Genomic DNA, 24,589 nt, shown 5'->3' with positions numbered 1-24,589 from the left:
CACCGAGCCAGGACAGCTGACCCCCACCGACCAAAGGGACGCTCCAGCCACAGGGCATCGTTGTGTTCAGCCTATAGAGCTGGGGGGAGAAGGAGAAAGGGGGTGAGCATTTGGAGTTACTGATTTCCCCAGTAACTGCTACGTGTGATGGAGCCCTTCTTTCCAGGAGATGGCTGAACACCTGCCTGCCCATGGAAGCAGGGAATTAATTCCTTGTTCCTCTTGTCTTGCATGTGCATCTTTTGCTTTACCTCTTGAAGCGTCTTTATTTCTATCCATGAGTTTTCTGACTTCTACTCCTCTGATTCTCACTCTGATCCTGCTGGTGGGGGAGTGAGTGAGTGACCGTGTGACACTTGGCTGCCAGCTGGGGTTAAACAGTGACAAGGATCTGTGTGGTAGCTGCAATAAAGGGTTATGACCCTGGCACACAACACAGTTGCATTTTTAACTTTCACCCTATAGAAGTTATGTTTGCTGTGAAATTCAACACAGTCTTATTTGTATGTAAGTGAAATCCCTGTAGTCCTACAGAAGATGGACTGCTACCAATGCTTTTGGTGTCTCAAGAAAAATAGTACGGAGCAGTTTGTAAAGATAGATGCCCCAAAAGGGGTGGAACTCAGCCAGCACGTTTGGTGTGGAAGAAGAAAACAACAAAAAAGGACTAAATTGACTTCAGAACACTTTAGGGACATGTTGCTTTAAAGAAGACTATTTTTTAATTTAGGCACTATTGTTGCTCATAACAAAAGAGCGTGAGAGCTGCACCAAAGGCTCTGGGCAAAGGATTGCTTGAGCAGACTGTGATGACTGGGCTGAAGAGGTTACAAGACGTGAAAGGAATCATTATCTGTGATCACAGAGACCCCAACAATCCAAACAGGAGCTGTGATGGCATGGAGGTGATGAAAAAAGAAGATTGGATTTTAGGAGTGAAGTGATAGCTGAAAACTGAGATTGAAAGGAAAAACCTCAGAGACGATGAAGAATTTAATATTTGCTTGTATGTTTTTCCCGGTGGGCTGAGTTGCTACAGCTTGACCTTCTGGGGCTTGTTTAGATCTCTCTGCCGAAGTTTGGAAGACAGGCCTTGGAGAACGCGGCTTCAGAGAACAAGCAGCCCCGCTTGGCGCATTTTCGGCGCGTTCCTTCTGCTGGGCACGGTCCGTGTATCTCCCGAGTTCCGCGCCGGTGAGCCCGGCTGGAAGCCCCGTGGGCGGCTCCCAGGTGGCACCACACAGCGCTGCCCGGCCGTGCCCTGATCCTGCCGGGGTCAGCGTGCGCAGCCTGGGGCGCTCCGGGAGCCCCGCGCCCGGGGCTGTGCGGGCACAAACCTGCGGCACCTGCGCCGCTCCGGGAGCAGCTGCGGAGCCTCCGCCCCGGCCCCGGCGGGACTGCGGGAGTGCGGGACTGCGGGAGTACGGGACTGCAGGACTGCAGGACTACGGGACTGCAGGACTACATCTCCCGGCGGGCTGCGGAGCGGGGGCACGGCCGGGCCGGGCCGGGCCGGGTCGGGGGCGGCCCCGGCGGCTCGGGAGGCTCGGGAGGCTCGGGGAGCGCGGTGCCCGCTCCAGCCCGGCCCGGCCCGGCCCGGCAGGTGAGAGCGGCGGGGCGCGGTCCCGGGATGGGGGGGCCGCGGTGCGGCGGGACGGGCTGGGCTTGGGAAGTTCCCCGGCGGGATGTGAGCGGTGCCCCGACGGGAAGAGGAGCTTCAGCTTCGCGTGCATAAAGGAATCCGCTTTTCCAAGCGATTCCGTGTGTCCAAGCCCGCGGGCGCCGCGCCGAAGGTCCGTAAATGCCGGAGATGTACGGAGTGCGCGGTGCTCCGCAGCTGCTGCTCCGCGGATTCCCGACAGAGGGAATTGTGAATAACGTGTGAATAACGCAGTGGCTCGGCTGCGGACTTGCTGTTGCTTTCGGGAACAGGAAGGCCCTGGTCTGCATTCCTGGTAGGGGAGCGTATGTGGCGTTCCCAGCAGCTCGCTGGAGCCAGGGGTGCTTTTCCAGGGTAAGGTCCCTGATAAGCGGGACTTAGCAGTTGCTTGTGGAAACAACAATTTTATTTAGCGTTCCTCGGGAATGTGACCAAGTTTCCCTGTTTAGTTAGAGTAAGTGGCTTTAACTATTGGCATGTGTATGGTTTCGGTTTGGTTAATTTGCTTATTTCTAAATGGGGGTATGAAATTGAAGTTTTATTTACATATGGATAGTTTTTCCAGACCTGAAAATGGTTTGATTGAGTACTTTATGCATAATTCCCTTTGCTGAACAAGCGTTTTAGGCATGAGAAGAAAACCTCGTAAGTTTAATGCCCGTATTTTGTTGCATAACTGAACAATCTGCAAAGACTAAGCAAATTATGAACTCTGTGCACAAGCTGGGTTTAGTTTGTCGGAATTCAGCTGGAATTTTGATTGCCCAGGAGATAAAACATACCATTATCGAATGCATTGCTTAATTTTCCAACTCTATTGAGTTAGGCTCCTTTCTCTTCCCTTTTTTTTCCTAGCCTAGCTTTATCTAAAATAAGAGAAATTGCCTAGTAATTTTAGGTGAACCTACAAGATAGGATCGGTCTTAGAAGCCAATGTCTCAAAGTTACTCAGAGAGCCACAAAAACAGGGTTCATATTTTGATTGGCACTACTCTTTGGAGATGCCGTGCCTCTCCCCTGAAGCGGATATTGCTCCTGTTTGAAGTAAGCTGAAGCTGAGGCTTGAGTGCAAAGATTGCTAATGCTTACTGAAAATCGATGGAAGATAGGCCCCAAAAGCAATTATGCAGCTTTGAAAATCAATCCACAGTTGAAGTTGTCCAAGGACAGGGATTAGATCTTTGTCAGAGCTGAGGTCTTTGTGGGGAAGGTCCTGGCACGGTGTCAAGTTAATGGCTCTTTGTTCTGCATCTTTTCCAGTCTGAATTCATATAACAACTTGTGTGTGATTTGCTTAAACTCTGCTGGCTTGTTATTTTTCCCAGAGTTTGTTATTTTATTTTGTCTGATCATAACATTGAAGTAAATAATTTGAAATAGAGCACAGTTGGTAATACACCAGTGCAGCCAGAATCCACATGCAGTTTGGCTGTGTGAATTGCCCAAAATAGGTTTTGGATTACTAGGTGTTTTAAAAGGCTTTTTTGCCCCCCATTGATTTACTGTACTGTAAGTATTTGGTCATTCTGTAGGGCAATACCATTCTTTTCAGCTTGGGTTTTTTTTTTTTTTTTTTATCTAAGGTTTCAACAAAGCTTTCAGACCTACCCAGTATTTTTAGGTATAAAATGGCAATGTCTTAATCTTGTAAGCTCGGGCTCCTTAGTGGAAGGACCAATTTGTTCTGAGTAATTACAACAGGTAAATGAAACTGTTTGGGTTATAATTCTGGAATGGTAATACTCCCAGAGATTCTTGTTGCTTCAGTAATAGTTTCTCAAGTAATTTGTCAGTGGAGAAGTAGCAAAGCAGGGCTGGAGGTGGTAGGTGAAATGCAACTTACAGCTCTAGGCAAAGTAAATTGATTATCTTATGTATTCCTATGCACATTTCTTGCATTATAGATGGAGTATTCAAATTCTGTGGCCAGATGAGCAGAGGTAAGGCCTTACCTTTGTGACAGAGCGTGCACTATTTCATTGAGCCTGCAAGAGTATTTTCTTCATGCCATACACAATTCCAGAACCAGGGCAGTCTTCTTTAAAGTGCAAGTTCCAAATGTGGCAAATAGATCTCTAATTATTGTGTAAGTCCCTGAAGAAAAGTCACTTGGAAAGTAGAGCATCTTGCTTCTCTCTGAAGAGCTTTGGTCTGCTTGTAATTAATGTTGAAAATACTTTTTTCCCTTCTGAATACTACTGCTGAAAAAGTCCTGGATTCTTGCTCTGAACACATTATTTTTAATCAAAAGCATAATTGTGTGTGTAAATGGGTATTTACATACATAGTAAAGCACAAAACCTCTTCTTCTGAAGTGTCATTTGCTTTAATATCTTGGTCATGCTAGACGTGGCAGGATGGCTGACAGTGATTTGAATATACCCTGGGGTTTATGGTTGGTTTTTTGAAGCAGCATTATCAGGTTTTATATACATTTAAGCACACCGTTACTGATTAAATGCTTACTGATTGGCAGGGCTGGGAATATTTTTGTGGGAATTGTGGTAGCCATGCTTTGTTAGTTGTTCTTTTCGATAGTGCCAGAAAGAAGAGATTACCTGTGATCGTGTTTGTGGAGGGATCCTGCTGGATTAAAGAACAGGAGCTGTTTGCTAGGTTTCCTCTCTGAAAAGTGTGCTGTTACCTAAAATTCCGCCTTTTTTTTTTTTTAAACATCTCCACGGAAGATTATTAGGTGTAATCCATGGGACAAGAAAGGGCTCAGCAAACTTTTGAGCTTTGCTGTTCTTTCTTTGCCTCAAGCAATTCTCCTCACATTTATTGCACGCAGCAGTCAAATTTTGTTCATCTTGTGAATTCTGTGGCGAAGACACACAACTCTTGCTCTCCCTGTTTGTTTTGTGTCTGCAGCCTGGGTGGGCTTTGCTGCCTGATTGAGGACAAATCTTTCTCTCAGGTGAAACACCCATGTGTGGTGAATCAAAACCCAAGCTCTGTTGGAGGACCCAGCCCTCCTGGGCGCTTCATCAAGAGTGTTAATTGCTCTAATCTGGTGGGTACAGGTAGTGCACTCTTCTGGATGAAGGCCACGAATCCAAATGGGACTTAAATATTGTTATTAAGAGAGAGATGAAGTAGCAAGAATTGTTCTTGTTACTTGTTTACTCTGGCACATCCTTTTGGTGTTGCAGTTATTTGACAGAAAATGATGACTACCATCTGTTCCCCTCCTCTGGCATCATGCAAAGTTCCTTTGCTCATTGAGAGCAAAGTCTCAGTAGAGAGATAACAAGTTTCGATCTCTTCCTGTTTCCATAGTCACCTTTAATATCCTATTTTCCTCTTACACTTACAGCTCTAGGCAAAATGAATTGATTATCTTATACATGGTCTTGCACATTTCTTGCATTATACTTGGAGTATTCAGGTTTTGTGGCCAGGGAGTCTGGTGTCCTAGAAAAAGAAGGAAATCTGAAATCATAGATGAAGTAAGGAGTCTCATCATAGAGGTAAGAGGGAGTCGGACATCATCGAGGAAGGAGGAATGGTGGCATCAGAGGAAAAGGAGGAAATGTGGAAAAGTTGGACATCACAGAGGATTGAGATCATCTCACACTGAGGGAGGAGAGAGTCTCACACAGGGAAGAGCAAGTCTGGCACCATGAAGAAAGAAAGGAGTCTGGCATCAATGAGGAAGGAAGGAGTCTGGCATCACAGAGGTATGATGGATTTGGACATCTCAGAGGTAAGAGGGAGAGTGGTATCACACATGGAAAAAGGAAGGAAGGAGTCTGTCATCATGGAGGTGAGAGGGAATCTGACATCGTTGAGGAGGGAGTGTTGCACAGAGGTTAAGAGCGAGTCTGGCATCAGGAAGGAAGAAGAGAGTGTCATTTGAGGAAGGAAGAGAAGGATCTGACATCACAGAGGTATGGCAGAGTTGGACGTCATAGAGGTAAGAAGGAATGTGGTGTCCTGTAGGAAGGAGGGAGTCTGATATCAAAGGTTAAAGAGAGAGTCTGGCATCACTGAGAAAGGAAGAAATTGTCATAGAGATAAGAGAGAGTCCGACATCACAGAGGAAAGAAATTATCTGACATCATAGAAAAAAGCACGAAATCCTCACTAATGGAGGATGGAGTCTCATCCTAAAGGTGAGAGGGAGACTGGTGCCACAGAGATAAGATGAAGTCTGGCATCACACAAGATGGAGGTCATCTTGCATCACAGGGGCTGGAGGGAGTCACATCTCTGGGGAAGGAGCACATTTTCATTCATGTTGCCCTTACTACTTGGAGTCACAATCCTAATTTGACTTCACAATGTGCACCTCATCTGTCTTGCAGTTTGCCAGAAAATTCCTCTGGCAGTCTTTATATTCATCTTTTCTATCTCCACACCTTCTTTTAACAGAAGGATTGTCATGTACTTTGTTCTTACGTACCTCAAACTGCTTCCACTCTTTTATTTTTCCCCTCTGAAGCACCACATATGCGTCAATTCTGCATGTTTTAATAATTAAAGGTTTCAGTAACACAGTTTTCTAACAGTGCTAATGCTGTAAGCTTGCAAATCTGCTAGCTGAGAAGATCATTCCCTCTCTGATTCCATGGAGGAATCTTAAGAGACTTAGACTAATGGGAGATCCTGCAGTAGGTACAAGGGGGCATGCTGTGCTGTACCACCAAGCACCAAGTTTGGGATGAAAACAGGTCTTTTCTGGAGATCAGGGAGTGCAAAACATTGGCAATGACACCATGGCAGGGAAGGAGGGTAACCTTTTACTCTTCACTACTGGAGGATTTGGTGAAGCTAAAAACAGAGCCCAAATTTGCTTTAAGGCCTGGGGAACAATTACCTCGATCTCATTTCCTTATCTGTAATATCTCACTCTTTTGGTTCATTTCCACCTCCTCTGTAAAATACGGATGCTGGTGTAGGATGAGGAGGTAAACCTTATTATTGCTAGTAACTCTAGTGGAAGGCAAAAACAGAACCATGTGCTGTTCATAGGAATGAAATATTGAAGTAAAGCTCAAGATGTTGTTTGGACTCTGTTGGACTGTGTCATTTAGTTGGTTGGATAGTGGCTAAGAACTGTTTAAGAAACTTGTTCCTGGCATGGTATCCTTCCCTCTTTTAACTGGAAGATGAGATTTGAGAGCTTTCAGCTGTGTTCACCCTCCATTGTATGCAAGGCTATTGTCAATTCTCTGCACCTGTGCAAAAAAACCTGTTCTTGCTGGGATTTGAGGGTCATTAAATAGAGTAAAGGCTGGACAGGATAAATAGGATAAAGTCTTTGCATGATCTAACCTTAATGCATTATTATGGTAGTTTGAACAATTCTTTCACCCTTAGTTATCATGACTGAACGGTGCTGATTTAAGAATGCTTTTGTGGCTTTTCTGTCTGCAGAGTCTTAAACAGAAATTATTGCAGATGGAGAGTGCATCTCATTTCTCCTGAATCATGCACCCAGTCATTAGATCACAACAATGGGCATCACACAGATCTCAAGCTGGATTCTGTCAGTTTGAGTTTATGTAGCCCAAAGGCTTTTTTTAGACTCTTGAAAGGGGGTGGGTCTGTCCAAACATAATAGAAGCCAAACAAGGAGAATTGAGATAAACAAATCATGTTTTTAAGCAGCACAGAAGAATGTGTGGGACGTGGCTTTGCAAGAGCAAGTAATGTTGCTTAAATATGTGTTCTTGTAAACTGAGTTTCTTCCTCTTAAGAAAGTGGTATGCAGTATTTTAAATAATGCTTGGGATATGAGCTTTGCCTGGCCAGTGGTTACATAAATATGCTGCCCCTGGGTGAGGCAAAGTGGATAACAGTGAGCTTAGTCCCATTCTGCTTTTCTTTTATGCTTAGCTAGACTCGGGTCTCGGTGCCTGTGGGCTTTCAGTGTAGTACTGGAGAGGTAACAACGGATTGTAACTGTAGGAAAAATGAGATGGGAATGTGTTGTGTAAAGTGCTCAACCACTCCCCGGGAATAATGAGCCCTGAACGATAGGTTCTGTAAGCACAAGATCTGGGTGATGTGTAGGGGCACCCCCAGAGCTGAAACTGGCCCTGTTGCTTGTTCCTGTGGTCCAAGGGACAAAGCAGGTGAAGAGCAGCGTGGGAGCAGTGCCTCGGTGCCATGGGTGTGGGCTGTTCCTCAGCTGGGTACCCCCAACCCTGTCTTGGGAGCAGCATGCCCCACTCCTGGGGGAGGCCTGAGAGTTTCACTGCTTTGGGGACATGACCTCATCCTCGCTTGTAGCCTTCTAATTAAGTTCCCTCCGTACTGGCTAATTTCTGATTGTGAACAGTCTAGAAAAAAACATTATAAAATAGGATGATATCATCTCTTCCTGCTGTTTTGGAGATAGCATTGTGTGCCACCTCCCTGTGGCAATAAAAAATGTAAATGCTAAATTTCTTATCGAGACAAGCCAGAAACTCAGTTGGATTTGTATTTCCTGTCTTTGATTTGCTTTCCTGCGTAGGACGCTTTATTTCATCCGATGCCTGCCTCTCCTCCTCCCCTACAATGTTAATGTATCATTTTGTGCTCACCTGGGAGATGTTATCACTTGTAGGCAAAGCAATTTCTGTGTTGCTAAGCTATTTTCAAGCTTGTCATAATGCTCCATAAACTACAGAAATAGGAAGATTTTCTTCTGTGAGTGACTTGATGGTTTTCTGTCTGTTTCTGGTGCCACATGATGGCAAAAATGTGATGCCTGGAGATGGCAGGACATAGACTGAGGGTGAAGCTGTGGGGGCTGTGCCATGTCTTATTCCCTTTTAGGCTGAGGCAGTGCTCAGGGACCCTGTTACAGGTGCCATGAGTTTTTGAAGTCCTTCAGTGGGGTTGTTTTTCCTTCAGGTCTCTTGGGAAGAGTAATCTGCAATTGCTGCTCTTTGGGCAAACCGATGTAAACAAAGATGCTGTGGCAGAGATGTGCCTTCTTGGTAAAGCCTGATGTGGGACTTTATGTAAGAGAACAAAAATAAACAGAGAAGTCACTTCTAAATTGAGCTGTTGTTTCTCCTGCAGAGTAATTATTAATCAATAAACCTCGTGTCTCTCAGAGTGCTCTGAGCTCCCTCGCAGTGTGCTGGTAAGCCAGTCCCAGAGAGAAAACGTTATTAACCCCAAGCCACGATGAACTGTGGTGTGTGTCTGGAAGCAGCTGAGTCCCACAGCTCTTGCTTCAGCCGTGCAGCAGCAGTTTAGCCCCGGCAGGGTTTGGTAGCGCCCTCAAAGCCGTGGGTGTTGCGCGTCATTCGTTGCAGCCGGGTTGTGTTTTGGTCAGAAGGCATTTCCAGCGTGAAGTTGAAGGCCTGCACAGTTGCTTGTTTCTCCAAAAACATGTTTCAGGTGGATTCTAATGCTGCAAGGCTGAGATGGATGGTTACTCGTAGAAGCAGAGGGGATTTTTACCATTCAGCTGTTTCGTTGATGACCTCTCTGAAAATAAAGAGCGCCGTTCTCCGGGGCGTGTCTTCCTGCGCATCGACGGAGGCAAAGCAAGAGACAGGACATAGCTTTGATGTAAATAATAATTGCTCTATTCCCGTGGACCCCTTAGCTCTGATGTTAATGCACAGACAGAGGACAAATCAAAATGCAAAAAGGTCCAGGAGTTTTCCAACAGGGAACTGTGAGACGCTGTAAGGAGGTTTGGGGGTTTTCTTGCAAACATGTTTCTCGAGATGTGCTTGGCCTTCTTCAGGAAGAGCTTGTTTCTGGGCTATTTACTGGGCCCGTTGCATTTCAGCATTTTTCTTTCAAAACATGTTTTGAAAGGAGCAAACCAAAAGCATTCCTCCTTGAGCTCTTTAGGATAAAAGTACTGTCTAAGGTATTTAGGTGTTGTCTAAACAGTATCCACCCTGGGGTACAGCAAAGTCTCAGAGCCTCAGGAGCGTGGAATAAATGGAAATATTTCCTTCTAAGGTCTTGCCTTTGGTCATTTAAAAAGAGGAAAAAGCCAACCCAAAACATGAGCTCCCTTTGAAGCACTCGTTTATAAAGGACACGTGCCAGTGTGGTTGCATCAAGGGACTTGAGACAATAAAACCACCAGCGCTTTGTTGTTGACATCTCTGAAAACGGAGGGTAGAACAGTGTTATTGCACCTGTTTGTCCTTCCACATTCACGGTGCTCTATTGCTGCACGGTGGAACAAGTGTAAAGGGGCTGATAACTTCCATTCCACCACAGACCTCAGCAGTGATTAGCGGAGGAAATTCTGGTGCAGATGCATCACAACTGAGGCTGCTTTGTGCTGCTCGAACAGCACAAGAGCTCCAGAGAAGCAGCTTGAATAGTGAACTTGGGAAATCATTGCTCTGAGTGGCCTCCTCTGGGCCCAGGCTGGAGCTCTTGGTGGGAGCATCCCAGCAGCTCATCCCTCACAAAACAATCCCCTTGAGTGAACTGGTGCAAGTTAAAATGCTGCTGACGCACTTGGTCCTTCCCTTCCTGGGCACTCACAGAAAAATGTGACACGGTTGGAGCTCTGGGCCCCGTGTTCATTATCATCAGGAATTTTACAGGCACTTTCAAGGGATCTGGGGGAGATTGAATACAGAGTCTCTCTCTCCGTTAGTAAAAAATAATCCGACCAATTATCAGAGGCGGCTTCTTCCAAGTCGGGGTGACATCTCATGCAAATCAATTTGTCACCAGCCCCAACTGTCTGCAGTAGAAGACAGGATTCTTGTGAGACCTGAAGCTGATTTTGGCGCTTACCACCGGATTGTAAACGAACTCACCCTCAAGTCTGTTCGGAATTCACTGCAAAAATGGGTGTCTGTTCACACAGAGAGTTCTTTCCACATGTGGTCCAGGGCAAATGCAAAATACACGCATTTGCACACAGTCCCTCCCCAGGTCTCCTGCTGCAAGAGTTCTGCTTCCTCGAGCGTCCCTGAGAGCGGATGGGGGGAGCAGGAATGGTTCTGCAGCTCTGGACACTCCGGGGCCGTGGGACGTGAGGGTTTCTGGCTGAGGTTCTGCTCCTGGGCGGAGCAGCTCGGCGTTGGGTGCCGTGCCTCCGTCGCTGTGCTGGCAGGAGAAGGAGAGCCCTGGTTTTGGAGGCAGCCCAGCCTGAGCAACGGGGCTGGCGCTGCCAGCGGCGCTTCTGTTTGTGGGGGGCTTTGCAAACAGGTCCGAGCTGGCCGAGCGTTTGGATTTTTCTGTGTGGTGTTTACACGGTTCTGGTGGCGAGCCCTTCTGGTCTAGACGTGGCCCGGGCTGTGTTGTGATTTCAGGGAAGTTGCTGTTTTTCTCTGTGAGGGCTTAGAGTAGAAATGTTATAAAATGCTGTGGTAGGTATCATTTCTATGTAAAGTGCTCCGAGGTTTCTAGAAGCCCCTCCAGTTCTGCTTTGCAGTGAAATTTAATTGCGCTCAGGATGCTCCTAAACTGCATTGGTTTGTGTGCTGAGGCGAGCTGAAATTGGATAAACTTTTCAATTCTGGGCTAAGTTACGGCCTGAGTGTTGTAAAGGTAGGAAAAGAGCGTTGCCTTGTGCTCCGTTGTGAAGAAAAACAAGCAGTGAAACGAATAAACAAATCAAGTTTTTTCAGTGCCTATCATTCCCAATAGCTCCAGCCTCTGAGGACTCAGGCACTTTCAAGGCTGTGGCACTTGCATGTGTGAAAAATAGATTTTCTTTTTTGGTAGCTTGTTCAGTCTGCACAATGCCTGACCTCTACAAATGTTTTAATGGGTGCTTATCTTGACTCATTTATTTGTTTATTTATTGTCAGGCATTAGAAAATTAAACTTAAGAAGCTGACTAAAATATGTCCTGTGACATAAAGGCACTTAAATGATTTAATTCAATTTCATTCCTGCTCTAATCCTATGGATTCTTGTTAACTTGTGTTGAAATTCCTGTTTTGATCCAGGAGTAAATTTGGTGCATTCTGATGACTCTTTGAGCCATTCCAGGGTATCAAATTACTCTGCAGCAGCAAAACCAACAAAACCTTCTGGCTCTAGAGAGAACGAAGACGTTCTGGGTCATAAGCAATCCTTGCCCTACAGAAGTTTTGAAATACTTGATGTCTTAGCAATTCCCCAGCAAATGAGTGTTTGAAGCACGACATTCTTTAAAATTATGCATTAAAATGATGACAGTACTGTTCCCCAAACCACCTTACAAATGTTTCTTACACTTACAGGCATGCTTGAAAACATTAATTATTAAAGACAAGTCTAAGTGTTTTTTCTACTTGCAGCACGAAACAGTCCAAATATATTCAAAATGGATTTTTTTTTTTGGTTAAAGTGTTCTGTTTGACTGAAGCACAGCAGCCCTGCAGCTGGGTATATGCAGATGTGCTGTGAAATCAGGTTGTTCTGCACCTTGACAGAATTTTGTCTCTAAAATGTGACCACATTTTAGAGCACGGGCTTTTTTCTCTTTAAAACAGTTCGCAGGGAGAAGGAAAGGGAAGGTCTGACTACCCTTTGCACTGCTGTTCAAAGGTCGTGCAAATATATCCCCGCTCCACTTCCTGGCTGACTGGGAGGTAAAAGGGGTTGCCCTCACGCTGTTCACTTTTTATTCTGAATATATGTCTTGTTTTTCTTTGCTTCCGAATCTGCAGCAGTAGATGTGTAAGCCTTGCTGAAGAGATGCTCTGCCTTGGGATTTGTGGGGAATCTAGACCTTCAGAGGAAGAGAAGGCATTAAATGTGAATTACATAATTGTGATTATTAAGTTTTGTTATATTTCCATTGTAATGCCTATTTAATTGCCACATAATCTCTTTACTTGCTTCGACTACTGTTTTTATTACGTGTCTTTTATTTAAAACAATTCTTCCTCATCTGACTGGGTTAGAACATTCTATTTCAGGAATTTCACAGAAATATCGATATCATGTGAGTGCCAGAACATCCTGTAGCTGGAATCCTGTCTAAAAAGGGAGAAGCCTTCCCAGAGAATGTGTGTCCCTCCGAGCTGATCGGGCTCACCAGAGTTCTGTTCTTCTCTTGCAGGCATTATGCTGCTCGAGGTGTTCCTGGTCCTGGCGACGCTCCTCATCTACTTCTTCTTTTTCAAGAAGAAAGAAGAGACGCTGCCCTTCAAAGATGGGTGGTGGGGCAGGGGACAAAAGCCTGTGACTAAAGAAGACTCAAGTATTCGGCCATTTAAGGTGGAGACTACAGAGGAAGAGCTGAGTGTAAGCAAATCTCTGTGCTGGGGGAGGGAAGGGAGAAGTGGCCAAATAGATGCAGAACGTGTTTGGACGTAATTTTTAAATTGAACCAACAGAGTGCCAGTGATGTCCAGGTCTTGGGGGAAGGGATTTTTTGGTACTTCAGAAGACAGGTATGAATAGGCAGATCTCACTGTATAAGTATTTTGTTCTCAGCCGGCTCTTGCATGATTGCCGGTAAATGAACCTACTCTGCAAAGCCTAATAAACATAAAAATCATATTACAGATTACTCAACTCTGTTTTTCTGTTTGTGCATTTTCCTCAGTTTGTGTAGACCAGAATAAGAACAATGTCTTTTTTTTTCCCCCTTTCTTTCCAAAGCGATTACAAATACCTCATTTTCTTGACTGCTTTATGTTTGCAGCTGTGTTGGATGCTGATTCTTCTGTAATTAATGGTCTACTTTGGTCAACACTAAATTACTGTGGTAATTACAGTAAACACGTACGTTGCAGAATTTGGTGGATAGAAAGATTTTGATTGTGTGTGTTTAAGCCAGGGATTGAACGATTTCATAGATCTTTGTGGAGTCATGGTTCAAACAATACTCAAGGGATTGCTCATATTATTAATTTATAATAGATTCCTAATTTCTCAGCAAGGCCTGGGTTTTTTAACGCTTTGCTTGCCCTTCTTAGTAATATCAGGGGACACTGGTCTCCATTACGTCTTCCCCTTACGATGCAGACACTAAGATGGATAATTTCTAACTTTAAAACGATTGAGCAGGATTAGATTTCCAGACCTGCCTTTCAGCTCCTCTGTGGTTCTGTTGGCAGTAGGAAGGGGCTCTTGGCTGTCCTTCCCTACTGAGTGGTTTTGGAGTGACCTTGCAGTGTCACAGCATCCCCCGTAGCCCTGAAGTGCAGCGGGAAGGTGACCGTCATCGTTATTCCAGATCGGCAAACTTTATTTCAGTCTAGTTTCACCAACTTCCTGTCTATGCAAAATCCTTCTGAACGTTTCCTGGTGAGGACTTCCCACCGCTGGGTTTGGAAAGGAAAGCAAAAGGTTTGGGCCAGATCCATGCGTTGTGTGTGAGGAAAGTGCCCTGGAAAGGCAGCAGGACTTCCCCTTTGAAGCCACAGCAGTGCCAGCAGAGCATCTTGCCCTGTGTGGTTCTCAGCCTGGCAGGCAGGTTAGGCAGCCCTGCGGAGCAAAGGCTGAGGACAGCTGTGAATGGAAGAGGAAGGAGGCGATCTGGAGGAGGAAAGGAACAGGAACAGCTGATGGAGCATCAGCAAAAGGCACAGGGGTCTAATTAGAGATGTTATTTCCATTGTTCTCGTTTCACGTGGGAATAACTAGAAACTATGCACAGCCCAAGACAGCAGACACAAGTGCTTTGAATGTCTCTTCTCTCTTTTTCCCTGTAGGATTTATTTAGGAGACTTGACCAGGCTCGATTCACTGAGCCACTGGAGAACAGTTGCTTCCATTATGGAACTAACTCGGAGCATCTCCGGAAGGTTGTGTCCTACTGGAAAAACCAGTTCAATTGGAAGAAACAAGTTGAAGTCCTCAACAAGTACCCGCAATTCAAAACAAAGATTCAAGGTGCGTGGCTTTTCCCTTTAAAATATAAACAGCAATAGGTAAATTTGTCTGCAAGGGAAGTTGGTAGGAAGAAGGCTCTGGTGGTGTCACAGGGCTTTCCCTCCCTGGCTGCCACAGTCTGGATCACTGGCATCACTGCTGAAGGAGCAGGGAATTCCTTCATTGTAACTGGAGCCTTTAGGACAAGGAATGACAAATGGAATTCCCTGTGCATGAGCGGGCTGTCAGCTGGTGTTAACAGGAGCCAAGCACGGGTGTTTGGAAGCAGAAATGGATCTTCAGATGTACACATGTTCCCTGCCTCGCATGCAGTCATGCAGAAACTCCCCCAGATGTCTCCTCACGCTCCGTGGAGCTGCCCAGCTGCCGGTGTCACAGGGAAGCCATCAGCCCGGCAGCGCTCCTCAGCCGGGCAGGTTGTCGCTGCCTGGCAGGGCAGATGCGCTCTGCTGCACCTCTTCAAGCATCCCCAGGCCTAGGAATGCACCATGCCGTTCCCTGGGGCTGATGTGCTGCCAGGTGGGAGGGAATGGTTCCTCTCCGTCCAGAGCACACTGCGCCTTTCCAAAGAGTCCGTTCAAGCCAAGGTCTGCTGGTGCTGGAGCTTGGTCAGGCTGGGCTTTTTAAAATGCCTGATCTAGGGTGGTGCTTGGGTCCAGTTGTAGATCTAGAGCACAGCAGGCAATTGTCTCTCATGACTGCAAAATTTAACCTCAACAGAGCCTTTTGTTATGTTTTTTCTTGCACCCATAATTGCGTGTTGTTTCAAATGGTGCAGTTTGCCATAGTATCTTAAATGGATTTGGCACAGTAAGTGGTGCTATGCAGGGGTTCGAGCTTAAAGCATTTCTTTTCTTTAAATGATGGTTAGTGCTGGAGAAGATTAAACCAGAAAGTCTTCCCTTAAAAAAGAAGAAAAAAGCACCATCTGAGACAAGAAAGGGAGAAGCAGCTAAGGACAATGCACTGTGTGTAGCAATGGGAAGGGAAACTTCCATGTTGGGAAAGGTTACAGAGAGGAGGTATGAAAAGACGAGGTCACACATGCTGTGTATCAGATTCCTACCTTCTGTCATCACTTGAAAGCTTTTCAGAGAATACAGAGATTCACAGAAGTGTCAAGGATGGGGAAATCTCAAGTCAGTGAAAGATGGCGAGATTGCTGGTGTACTGGAGTTGATGGGAGTAAAATATGCTTAAATACATCAAAAACGAGGCATTCTGGCTCTGCTGGGAACAAATTCCTGGAAAACAAAGCCCTGAGTTAGTCTGGGGAAGTGCAGCTCACCTGAAGCAGGCAGTGCAATGCTGTGTGGAGCTTTCCTGGTGGAAAGAGTCAAAACGGAAACCACACTGCAGATTTTACCTTTTACTGAACAAGCAGGAGACTGGAACTAGAACATAGGTTCCTGTTTTGGCTTACTCACTTTAAGAGGTACTGAAAGCTTTGGAAAAAAGGTAGGAAGGAACTACAAAAATGAACACTTTAACTCTCTTTTAGCGAAGCATAAAATCCTCAGTTGGGCATGATGGATTTATCAGCGGTTAAGATGTGTGACCTGCTGATTCCAGGAGGCTTCCACAGACAGAGAACACTTAGTGAAGGCTTTTAAAATTCCTTTTGTGTAGCATTTAGGGTCAGCGACTGGCGGCAGAAGCCAGACGTTGGAATGGAAAGTGAGGCATGCACAAAATGAGGAGAGTGATTCACGCCCCCAAACAAACGGCTCCGCGTTGTGATGCGTTCTCTACCTCTCGGTGCCTTCAAGCTGCAACTGTGGGCCTTTCAGGAAGAAAAATCTCTGGCTGACTGAAGCCTGTCCTGTGCCGTGTAGGGACATTTGGGTAAAATTTAAGGGCGCTTGGACTGAATGATGTAATTGTCTCGTCTGCCTGTAAGCCGTGTGAGTCACTGTGTTACCGTTGGTAGACTGCTTCACTTCTATGTCTTAATTTGCCAATTTATTTTAAAACAGAAATAGCCAACCTCATTTGGCTGCTGTGATGCTTAATTGCCCATTATAAAGTACTTTCAGGTCCTTGGGTAAATGTATCCAGAGAGGTGCAGTGTGTTTGCACGCTCACCAAAAACCAGGACTGGAGAAAAGCTTTTATTCGTGATCTGTTCTGTGATTAGTTTCAGTGTCACGGTAAATTTGGGCGTGCTAATTAATGATTTTCTTTTTATAGGCATTGATATCCATTTTGTTCACGTAAAGCCTCCTCGCTTGCCTGAAGGCCAGGCTGCAAAGCCACTCTTGATGGTTCATGGTTGGCCTGGCTCATTTTACGAGTTTTACAAAATCATCCCTCTGCTGACGGATCCGGCGAGCCACGGCCTCGGTGATGAGCACGTCTTTGAAGTCATTTGCCCTTCTATCCCTGGTTATGGTTTCTCAGAAGCACCTCACAAAAAAGGTATGACACAGGAGGAGAAACTGAACCCCCACAAGCCCAGTCTGACAGTGAGGCAGCCTCTGTTAGCAGAACAGCGACTGCTGTTGCACACTTCTTGTTTTCCCAGTGAGGGAACAGAGATCCTGTGTGTCGTGTGGGAGGAGGGAGATGAGGGGGGACTTCGGCTGACATCACTGGCTAGCTTCTGGAGCAATGTGTAGATAATTTTAAAAGAAACATAAAAAGCTATGAAGTGGCAACTCAAGGGTAGTAATTGTATCCATGAATTGTCTGTGAGTGAGCGGGCAGGGTAAATTTAATTTATTACTGTTCCTTTTGGGTGTTTTGCATCCATATTCGACAGCAGCGTACAAGCAGGTGAGAAGGAAGAGCTGAAACGAAACAGTTCGTGTATTCACATGGCAGATTGCAGCCAAATACCTGCTTGCTCAGCTTGTGCTCTGAGTTATACAAACACAAGCTGCAGCAGATTGAAGCAAGGCAGTGTTTAGAGTGATACTGAGTTTAGTATTTCATTGCATGTGCAGGTGAATGAAGTGGGGATGGTTGGGTTCTCTGCTTCCTTGGCTACAATTTTCATGGTCAGTGTTCAGAGCAGTGGAGGGGTCTGCAACAAAGGCTGGAGTTCACCCTCCTCATGGTTTCTGCTTGCTCTCTGTGCTTGGATTCTGAGCAAGGGCTTCCATAGAGCCAGGCGAGGAGAAATGAACTTGTAGCTTTTGAGGAGCTTGAACGTTGCCTTGATGTGGAGAATCAGTGCTGCAGGGTCGGAAGAGCGGGTGGAATTAATGCAGCAAAAGTGTTCTTTTCTTTTAATGCAGACTTCAATTCCGTGAGCGCTGCCTCTGTTTTTTATGAATTGATGCTCCGACTGGGATTCAATGAGTTCTACACCCAGGGTGGTGACTGGGGCTGGCTCATCTGCACCAACCTGGCCCAGATAGCTCCCAAGTGAGTACCCCCTTGGTGCAGCTGTTTTCCTCTGTGAATAGCTATTTCCTGTGCACTTGGGAGTTCCTGCCCAAGTCCTCGCTGTGTAGTTTCTCTCCTTGGCGCTCAGGGTTAAGCAAAGGTCCAAACTTACATACCTTAGTTGATATGAAATGTTTTTTTCTTTCAAGCAGTTGTGCAGTAGTTTTGTAGTGGCCTTGCTGAGGTCTGGAGTGGGACAAGTACTGGTAAAGAAAGCAAAGGAGGATTTGTGGCTTGGTGGCCTGGAGTGTGTGCTGATTACTGACAGCTGACCCTTTGACTTGGCATTTTTGTGTGAAAAGCCACACTGCAAAGGGCAGCTGAGGTCGTGGTGTAATTAACAGGCTGGAGTTCATATCCACTGTTGTTAGTAACAGTTTAAATGTTACAGGTCGCAGCACCAAGCCTGGCAGAGTTCAAGAAGCATTTGGACAATGCTCTCAGGCACATGAGATTTTTGGGGCTGTCCTGTCAAGGGCCAGGAGTTGAACTTTGATGATTCTTGTGGGTCCCTTCCAACTCGGGGTTTTCTATGATTCTAAATACAACTTCGAATTTTTTGTTTACTTGTGGGGTTTTTCTGTTTTTGTCTTCAGCCATGTGAAAGGTCTCCATTTAAATATGGTCTCAGTTTCGCGGCTGGGACTCACTCACCTGCTCTCCGTCCTGCTGGGCCGGTACTTCCCAGGGCTCTTTGGATTCCAGGATGAAGATGTCAGGAGGATGTTCCCCTTCTTGAAAAAAGGGCTCTACAGGATCTTGTCTGAGTCTGGCTACGCTCACATACAGGCTACGAAGCCGGATACTGTTGGTAAAACGAACAAACAAAAAACCCCACAACCTTGTTTGAGCTCGGAATACCTAAGTCTCTTCCCTTTAGCTGTACTTTCATAGAAACAAAATGTACTGCTTAAAATATGCAGAAAATATTATTTTTTTGCCGTGTATCTGCACATCCAAACTGAGCATGCTTCAAGTGCCACTGACCTAATTTTCCAGGTTTGATAAATAAAATAGATTGTTTAATATTTTTCCACTTCTGCTATCACTGGGGACTGTAATACCATTTCAAATGCAGCTCTGCTGAGAGCAAAAGTTAATTTCTTCTCAGAGGATGGATCACATTCAAATAATGTAAACTACAGGAAGCTTTTAGCTGTCTCAGCACACAATGTAGCTTATTTATTATAGCGATAAGTAATACCTGAGAAATAAAATCAAATTTACTTTTACTCATTGTTCTGAATCACTTGCAGACTTTCAAGGAAAAAAAATTGTAGCTATGAAAGTTCTTTCTAGATAAGCTAGTCACTCAGATGGTTTAACTACTTTATCTATCTGAGTATTAAGTGTTTCTATTTTAAAAACGTCTTTTGTGACTGAATTGGACAACTGAGTCAGGAGTGCTGACTACATTTTAGTTTGGTGCGGCAGCAATTCACTGATGGATTTTATTAAAAACGTAGCTAAGGGGAATATTTCTTAATGGTTTTCCATAAGCTTACCTACAGAGGCAGGTATGCTCTTAAAATGTGTAGGCAAAAGGATAATTGTATGGATTTAAAATAATTTTGTTTCCGTTAAGTCTTGGTTTCTAAAAATTGCCCGTCTTTCGTGCTTTAGGAAGGAGAGGGAAGCTGATATCTGAAATGCCCAAGCCATGCTCCTTCTCAGTCAGAATTCTGGCTGATTCTTGTCCTCATCAGTCATGTGTGGTCTGTCAGAGCAGACTGTGCAGAGGGGGAACCAGCAGGCAGGTCATGCTTTGGGAGCTGCAGCATTTCTGCAGTTCTCCAAAAGACAAAGAAGGGAGGAGCAGGGCAGTGGCAGGTTCCTGAGAGGAGGAAAACACTGAAGAAATTTCTGACAGAAATTCCTGCATTCCAAGCGCTCTGAGGAGCAGTGTCAGTTTTTCTCTATGTAAACAGATGCACCCTACTCACAGTGAGTAGATGAGAACAGGCTATTGCTTCTCATGTCCAGCACATCTGCAAAGAGCTCAACAGAGCTTTTTTCAAACACTTGCTATTTCAGTTATCAATAGTAGTTGCTTAATAATTGAAATTCCACTGTCACATTTAAATAGCAATTACTGATGAAATTGTGCCAGCTGCAGTGTCAGGCACCTTCCTGGAAGGCTGGGTTACATGGGTGGAACTTCAAATATGTTGCTGCTCCTTGGGCACAGCTTTTTCTCATGTTTTACTGAGGAGCTGGGACAGTTTATGGTCCCTGTGTTTCACCGCACTAGGATGTGTGGTCAGAGTTCCAAGCGCAGGTGTGTTCTTTCTGTCCAAGAAGAGCAAACTATAAAATCAATGTGAGGGCTTGTTCTACATGAAGGCAGTTGCTATTGCTAATTCAGAAGATGGACCATTTAGTAGAGCCTTGCTGTTCCTTAAGGCCTTTCTAATAATCCTTAAAATGTTTTTGCTGTTAGATAATGCTGCAAATCCTCCTGGTCATGTGTAGGCATGTGGGGTTTGGCTCTGTAATGCTGTTTAATACATGACAACTTCCAGATTAATGGAAGCAAACCCTCCTTGGCACATAGAGCTTAATCTTATTAGCTTACCAGAAAAAAAGAAAAGCCAGCAAAAATCCAATACTATTACATCAGTTCAAAAAACATTCAGTGTGAGCTAATGTGGAGCCTGCTGGTTTGCAGATACTTTCAGTTTATGATTTGGCATTAAATGGCTCCAACTCATTGTACTATTTTATTTGTTTAAGAAAGCAGCTGATGGAACAGCTTTGTAAAGTTACATCCCCTGTATTATAACAGGCAGCTTCTCTGACACTCTGAGTTCTGTAGTTGGGTATCAGTTATAGTTCAGTTTTCCTCCTCCTTTACAGGCTGTGGTTTGAATGACTCTCCTGTGGGACTGGCTGCATACATCTTGGAGAAGTTTTCTTCATGGACTGATATAGAATTCCAGAATCTAGAGGATGGAGGACTAGAGAGGTAAGCCCTTTCTCTCCTGCCATTTTGGATGAGGTGACTGAGCCCAGTCACAGCTGAAGGGGTCTGTCTGAAGTGATCACCTCACACCTCAGGGAGCCTGTTGTGACCACAGGTGGTGCAGGGCTGCACTCCAGCACACAGAGAGGCAAACAGGCCATGCAGGCTGATGGATTCCCTTCCCATGTCAATCTCCTGGGAAAAAAATACACCCTGCAACTCCTGGATATTAAAAACTGACTTATGGGGAAGAATCTCATTAGGACAGAAAATCCAAAGTTTAACCCACATTAAGATGCCAGCAACTCATGATTCATTGTAACACTAACAATTAACTCTCTGTGACTTGACTTTGGATTGATTGTTACTGCTTCATCTGCCCACCATTTGCTAATAATGGATTATGTTTAGTGTGCAGCAGAAATCAGAGCTGAAATCCCCTTTGAGAACTACCTGCCAGGAATGGAGAGAGGGGGCATGCTTTGGAAGGGCCCAGTGGCAGCAGATTTGCATGGAATGTTTGCACTGCATACAGCTAATAATTTTAGATGAAACGTGCCCTGTTTACAGCACATGTTGGTGTGTCAGGGCTCTGTTGAAGGCTCACGGTGGCGTTTCAGATGATCGTTAATAAATGGCACAAGCTGTTGCATGTGCTGCTCTGCTCCCACCCTCCCAGTCTATGGACAGGAGCGACAGCCATGCTGGAGCATAAGGTGCTTGTTGGAATCTGCCTTCCGTGTAGGAGTTAAAATGTGACTTCCCAGTTTGTGTCTGAAAGACTTTAGCATCCTTAATTGGTCACTGGCAGACAGAGGGGGAGTGATAACTTCACCTCTCCACTCTTAACCACTATTTTTTTTCCTATAACTTTTTTTTTCCCCTTACAACCGAACCAAATCAAGTCCCTGCTACAGTGATGCAAATCAGTTTTCGGTTCTAATTAAGCAATCTCTTGGGCTTGCCTCTTCAGGAAGTTCAGCCTGGATGATCTGCTCACCAATGTCATGATCTATTGGGTGTCAGGCTGCATTGTCTCCTCCATGCGTTTCTACAAAGAAAACTTGCAGAAGGGGATAGGCACACAGAAACATGAAAAGTAAGTGTGGCTTCTTCTCTTCAATTATTTTGCCCTGATCTTAATTTTGTAGTTGCATGCCTTACAGATTTCTGAATGCTGAGGAAATCCACTGTTCTATCACAGTATTCCTCTGCAAGACAGACCAGGTAGTTGCTGTTCTGTGCTGGGAAAACACGGTGCTTAGGTAGGAATCAGAGGATCTCTGACTGGAGGCACTGCTGGAGGGCCTCCCATTCATGCTGTATCCATCTACTTCCCGATTTTATTTCAGTTCCTAAATCAGCCTGTGACTGAGTCAGGCAGTCAGTTTTCTTTAGTTTAGTTGGCTGTAGTTTTAGTACTTTTCTGGCCCCACTTTGCCTGTTTCTGCTAAAGGCTTAAGTCCTTCCTTTGGAAGCAGCTTCAGCCTGCTGACAAACTGCATCATGCGGGAGTCAGTGGGCCTGATGTGCCTGCTGCTGCTCAGACTCTTCAGACAGCAGTTTGGATGCATGTACTTGTGTCAGCTCGCGTATGAGTGAAGGCTTAAACCTGCCCCGAGGTATCTGCAAGCACAGCTTAGTGCCATGGTATTTATTTAGCTGTGAAATGATGCTCCCAGGAAGCTGACTCAGTTCCTGAAGCCGTTGTGGCCATGCTGTGGGCAGTATCTTGCTCTGGTTCTGCCTGCATGAGATGAGCTGTGTGAACTTCTATGTGCCTAGAGGACAGAGTCTCAGAGTCTTGTGTAAAATTCTGACCTCAGGCTTCCAGTGGCTACATGCCAAACACTTTTTGTATCTACATTTTAAAGTCTGTCACTTCTGACAATGTAGTTTATGTGTATGGGATACTTAAACTTAGAAAACGTGGCTCGTACAGCAAGCCCAGATCATTCACATCCCTCAGATCCACTTCCTAATGTGCAGAATGTTTGGTAGTGTGCATTTGTGCCAGTTAAAAGCAATAGCTATTTTACAAGGTATAGTCTCACTTACAGAAATGTTGCTTCCAAACTAGTCTAGATTATCAGTATCCCTCTCTTTTCTCCCCCTAGGAAGTCATTCTTCTCCTGCCTACCCTCCAGTTGTCCTGCCAGGCTTGGCATATTGGAGTGGTTTTATCTTCTCTGTAAATACCTCTCCAGCTCTTACCAAATTGGGTGCTTGCCCCTCGAATTGAGCCCTTTGTGCAGGAAGAGGAAATTTGCTGTCCACCGCCTCCTAGGGTTCTCCTCTCCATTTCCATGCTTCTGAGCCTCGTGCTCTGGATCCCTTGCAAAATTGCCTTAACATCACTGCAAAAAAATCCCAAAAACAACTGCAAGTTTTTTTTTCCTAGGAATTAGAGTGTTGTCTTCGGTTTTAGGATCTGGAAGTCAAAATTTTAATGACTAACAAGAATGTGCCCGACTGTTTAGGAACATTTCCTTTGGATTTTTGATTTATTGCAGATTTAAGTGTTTGGAAGATTACAGTGATCCTCTCTCCTCTCTCAGGGTCACAGTACAGGTACCCACTGGCATTGCCTCCTTCCCTAATGAAATCCTGCACACACCCCAGGCTTGGGCCAAGAAGCAATACACCAACATCATCTCCTTCCACTTCATGCCTCGAGGTGGCCATTTCGCAGCATTCGAGGAGCCTGAACTTCTTGCTAAGGATATTCTGCAATTTGTTGACAAAGTAGAGAAAGAGCAACTCTGGAAAAAGAAAGGGGACTAACTTCCCTAGGAAACAGCAGGGGTAATTACTTTTAGCTTAGCACGTGTACAGGGCTTACTAAGTTTACTGTAATCCATTGAATTAGATTTTATTGTTGACCAAATGTGAGCAAGGACAGAAAGAAAAATGCAGTGTTTCTCCATGAGATACTGCCATGGGAACCAATGGATTTTGGGTTGTGCCTTTTTTTGTTGTTGTTGTTCATCTAGGCTAAGAAAGTAGCATGAAGAGTACCTGGGTATTTTCTAAAACATGTTCTGTAGTAGTCTTGACTCTTGCTTTGAGATTGAAAAATAGATCTCACAACTACAAATGTACCTAGTAATAGTTTAATTGTTATGAAAGGCTTTTTTTTTCATGGCAGCAGTAAAATTTGAGTTGCTGTGAGTATGAAGTTCCTCACATAAAGAGTGGGGAGCAGCCTGGCAGGATCTACTTGCATGAGCACATCAATCAGCATTGATCCACAGAATGTTTAAACTGCCTTCTGCTGGCTGCTTTTCTCTTCCAGCCTGGGCTGTAAAAACCTCCTGGCTGTGAAGAAGCTGGGCTGCCCTGTGCCAGGCTCCTGGGAAATGTGAGGAGCAGCTGAAACACACAGGTGCCTGTGGCTCAGTCCAGGAGGAGGGGCTGGGTAGGAGTAACTACAGCCCCAGCTCTGCAGTGAATTTGTACTCAACTTAAATCATAGCCCTAGCTAGGCTCAACACACTGTGGCTTTGCACTGCTTTGGCAGGGTATTGCAAACACCTCTTACTAAAGAATAAAAACCTGATGGATTCAAAATTAAAAGAAAAAGTGCATTAAATTTTTTAATAACTCCTGTGTGATTCTTTTAATTCTTTTACCAAGTGAGATTTTGCTTGGTACCAGCTGAGAAAAACACCAGTTCAGAACCTATCAATTCTGTACTGCATCTGTCACAAAGGTCAGATTGAAGGCAAACTGCTCAAAGAAAATTGAAGGACTATGTGGCTTCACCAGCTCCTGTCCCCAGTGTGTGCAGCTGAGCTTCGAACAGGTCCTAAACC

The 24,589-nt window shown here is 45.0% G+C and overlaps 1 protein-coding gene across 4 annotated transcripts; it reads left to right on the top strand.

The window, feature by feature from the left end:
- The first annotated feature begins 1,498 nt into the window (after positions 1-1,498).
- On the top strand, positions 1,499-24,377 carry EPHX1 (epoxide hydrolase 1). 4 transcript variants are annotated; one of them, XM_040059647.2, is made up of 9 exons: positions 1,499-1,603; positions 12,642-12,826; positions 14,242-14,422; positions 16,613-16,840; positions 17,662-17,791; positions 18,409-18,623; positions 20,669-20,777; positions 21,748-21,873; positions 23,333-24,377. In XM_040059647.2, the coding sequence occupies exons 2-9, from the start codon at positions 12,647-12,649 to the stop codon at positions 23,556-23,558; spliced, it is 1,395 nt and encodes a 464-aa protein (XP_039915581.1). In that variant the 5' UTR covers positions 1,499-1,603; positions 12,642-12,646; the 3' UTR covers positions 23,559-24,377. The 4 variants fall into 4 exon arrangements, with proteins under 4 accessions (XP_039915581.1, XP_039915582.1, XP_039915583.1 ...); XM_040059648.1 differs by lacking the exon at positions 1,499-1,603 and adding an exon at positions 1,744-2,114; XM_040059649.1 differs by lacking the exon at positions 1,499-1,603 and adding an exon at positions 1,831-2,014.
- Positions 24,378-24,589: the final 212 nt, after the last annotated feature.

The sequence above is a fragment of the Hirundo rustica genome, chromosome 3, assembly GCF_015227805.2.
Source record: "Hirundo rustica isolate bHirRus1 chromosome 3, bHirRus1.pri.v3, whole genome shotgun sequence".
NCBI lineage: Eukaryota > Metazoa > Chordata > Aves > Passeriformes > Hirundinidae > Hirundo > Hirundo rustica.
Note: the sequence above shows the minus strand (reverse complement) of the source record. Positions and strands in the feature narration are given on the sequence as shown.